The sequence below is a fragment of the Morone saxatilis genome, unplaced genomic scaffold, assembly GCF_004916995.1.
Source record: "Morone saxatilis isolate NCDOM2014 unplaced genomic scaffold, NCSU_SB_2.0 Contig12, whole genome shotgun sequence".
NCBI classification, from domain to species: Eukaryota; Metazoa; Chordata; class Actinopteri; family Moronidae; genus Morone; species Morone saxatilis.
Genome location: NW_023339674.1, coordinates 27,366,583 through 27,370,302, shown reverse-complemented (window position 1 = coordinate 27,370,302; position 3,720 = coordinate 27,366,583). Strand labels below are relative to the sequence as shown.

Sequence of the window (3,720 nt, the reverse complement as noted above, 5' to 3'; positions counted from 1 at the left end):
ATTTCTCTTTGATCAACAGGCTTCAACTTAAAAGGTTAAGGCGCCTCGGATCCAGGTGATGGATGAACCATACCTTTTTAGTTATGCTGCTATGGCGCCAGAACTATCCGGGGAGGCGGCCGGCGTTTTCCCATGGTGCTCTGAGCCTCCTCTCTTCGTCTCTCTCCTCTTTCTGCCACTCCCATTCATGTCCCAAATTATGCATGCTTACTCTAAACTCCACTTCTTCCCCCGGATTCTTGCGTGGCCCTCTTGTCTCCGTCTCCAGGTTCTTATCGATCGCTGGTCGGAAGCCTCCCCTCGTCATGGTCCTGCTGGTTGCCCATGTGACCAACCAAATACTGTTTGCTTGCTGTGCACCTGTCTGTCTGTCCTTGTCTGTCTCTCTCTCCTGTCTCTTGTCTGTCTCTCTCTCTGCCTCTTTCTCCTCTCCTCACCCGCCAAACCTGGTTGAGACAGACGAACACCCCACCTACGAAAAAAAAGCCCCAAAGGGGGTTCTTGTCATAGGTTCTCTGCCTGTTAAAAGGCAGTTTTTCCTTGGCCCTTGTTGGCCGAAGTGTGCTTGCTCCATCGGTGGTACTGGTTTGGTCCTCCTGTAAAATGTTAACAGGACGTTCGGTCTAGGACGCTGCTCCTATTTGACAAGTGTCTGAGATAACTTCTGTTTGAACTTGGCCCGCTATACAATTAAAATTGAATTGAAAATGTGAATAAAAACAAGTGATGTACTATTTAAACTATAACAAATGGTCTAAAGTGCAAATATTAACCTATACAAATTCATGTTTAAAAAACATTGGTCAGTCACCTTAAACCTGTCTTCAGCTTTAATGTCTAGTGTGAACAATAAGCAAGTGATAATACCAGAAATTAAATTTTAGATATATAGATAGATTGTTAATAACAGACACATGCTATATGTAGAGTGTACAATGATAAAGTGTATTGTACAGGGGACCAGTAACAGAAGTCAGTACAGTACAGTATGTCTAAATATGATATTCTATCATTTCACAATGCAGACCTAACTTGGAAAATTCACATCACATATCAACAAAACAAAATTTAAATTGTGAGTGTAAGGTATTCAGTTATTCATGGAGAGTTTCACTTTCCATCCAGGGATCAGTTTCAGTTCCTCTGAGCTGTGACACAGACTCTGGGGCCTCTCTGTGGCCGCTGTTGGTACTACTATTTGGACAAACTTCATTGAGGTTCAGTGTTATTTTATCTCAAAACAAAGTTCACTGTTTTACCTTGTAAATATGATCAACACCCCTCTCTTATATGGAGAGGATTATTGTATCCAGATGTAACTCACTGTTTACTCTAAACAGCTGTTTTATAAGCAAAAGTATATTTTGGACTACAATTTTTCTTAATTTAATCACAGTCCATCTGATCTTTGACTCTTTGGATTGTACTATAGTACTCACAGATAGTACAGAGACAAACAGGAACCTACAGCCTCTAAATAATCACATAAAACACATCTCTGTGGGTGAGATTTTTACTGATTTCTTGATATTAAACTGAACAAGGGCCCTACATTGTTTGGACTACCAGACAAATATACATTCCAAGAGATTTCTGTGTATCCTTACTTTCTGAACAAGCAAAAATATATTGTTGCAATGGACAGCTGACATACAAGTCTAAGTGTAGGATTAAGATATTCTATAAGATTTGTTCCCTGATTGTAGATTGTATTGGTAGTAGACTGGCAGCCATTGTTGAAGGGTCTGGTGGATCACAGTGATGCTTTACTGTGCAGGAATGTGAGACTTGGATGATGGTTTTTCGTGTTTTCGTGGCCACTGTAGTTTCATCTTCGCACTTGGAGGGGGAGGGTTAAGTAAGCAATGCAACTACACTATTAGATGCCACTAAAGGCTACACACTGGATCTTTAAGCATATCACTTCACAGCAAATGTGGCCTAACAAATCATTAAATTATATGTGTTAATTTCCGTTTTTAACACGCAATTTTAGGAGCAGCAGCTGACACCATATGTAATCCTTCTAGATCCGCCCTGATTATCCTATCTTATCTTATCTCATCTCATTTCATATTATATTGTGTTCATATTTTATCATACTATTTTCTCCATTAATCGATTGAACTTTTTTGGAAAATGATGAGAAATGCCATCACAATTACCAAGTGACACCTTCACAAAGGTGACATCTTTGTTTGGGTAATATTTAGGTCCCCATCTTAAAACCGAGATCAGCTTTGTTGATCAGTGTTGAGGCTGCCAGCACACAGTCGAGGCAAAAGACTTTTAATGTGTGAAATTTTATGTTGCTATTTTCAGTTAGGAATCAAATCACACATATTTCCCACAATCCTTGAACACAGCAGGCGAGCGGAGCCGCGTTTCCCTCCGCCCTTCTCCGATATTCCCCGAAACAACCCGAGCCTTTGCGAAAAGTAACTCGTGGTCTCATTTCATTGGCGGCGTGCTCGTCCAATGGGCTGCGGCCATCTGTGCACGACTCGTCGCTGTTGAAATTCTCAGGTTACATTTCCTCCAGCCTTTATTAGCTGCTTTCTCCACAAAGCTCTCCTCTTTATCTGCTGCTGCCGGACACAAGCCGCCGACATGAAGCTTCCAGTGGCCATTCTCGCTGTTTTTGCGACGATAGCTGTCACTATCGATGCCACCGTCTACTTCAAGGAGCAGTTTCTGGATGAAGGTGCAGTATAGTCACTTCCACCTCTGCTTGTCCTGTGTTTGAATGACTGTGCTGTCAGAGTGGCCGCCTTCAACAGGGTCCTTCGATAGTTTCTCTTCAATATCTGCCCTCTTAAACTAAATCTTTCTCTCCCTGCTTTCATTTAAGCCGTCATGACAAGCCAGGCCACTGTTCGTCTGTTAGTCAAATAAGAGATCATGTTAGCTTAAAAAAACAGCTAAAGTAGTGTAATAGCAGTGAATGTTAGAATAATGGAGGTTGTGTGGATTTAGTCGAGCTGTAGGGACGGTAGGGGCTGTAGCAAATGATTCATAAGTTGACATCGTGTGAGTCGGAATATTCTTTCACTTTTGATATTGAGCTGAGACGCATTTAGAGCCACATACACACTGTCCTCTAACAAGTTCGAATAAAAGCGCAACTTCGAAAAGACTATGTTAAAAAAGTATTAAATAAGTATTAAAATCTTCATTAAAAACAGTAATAGCAGTTGTAAATGAGACCCCTCCCCACCAAAAACCCCTCTGCAAATGCAGTAGGACTGCAACTAACAGTGATTATCTTTTATTGTTTCATATACATTTTCTCGATGAACCGATTAGTTTAATCCATAAAATGTCACTGTCCTCAAATGTTTTGTCCACAACCCAAAGATATTCAGTTTACTGTCCTAGAGACTAAAGAAAGCAGAAAATATTCACATTTGAGAAGCCAAAATCTGAGAATTTTGACATTTATTTAGAAATCAAACACATCAAAATAGTTTGCAATTAATTTAATAGTTGACAGCTAATTGATTGATAGACTAATCACCGCTATAGCGACAAAGTTGAATTTCATCTGATCTACCCTTATCTACAAGCGCACACAATTATTTCAGGTAAAATGTTCTGCGTTTTCTGTTTTTCCAATATAAAAAGTAGAATAATGTAATAGTTCCTGCAGCTCTAAAATGCAGTACAGCAATTTTAAGTTTGTGTGTGGAACACACAGTGTAATAGAATAGAATAGAATGC

The 3,720-nt window shown here is 40.1% G+C and overlaps 1 protein-coding gene across 1 annotated transcript in view; it reads left to right on the top strand.

Moving 5' to 3' along the window:
• Positions 1-2,503: 2,503 nt before the first annotated feature.
• The window catches only part of LOC118321560 (calreticulin-like), a 6,506-nt gene continuing 5,289 nt past the window's right edge, over positions 2,504-3,720 (top strand). The window contains exon 1 of the mRNA XM_035652928.1: positions 2,504-2,704. Coding sequence (XP_035508821.1) covers positions 2,611-2,704 — 94 coding nt within the window. The 5' untranslated portion in view covers positions 2,504-2,610. The remainder of the gene's footprint in view (positions 2,705-3,720) is intronic.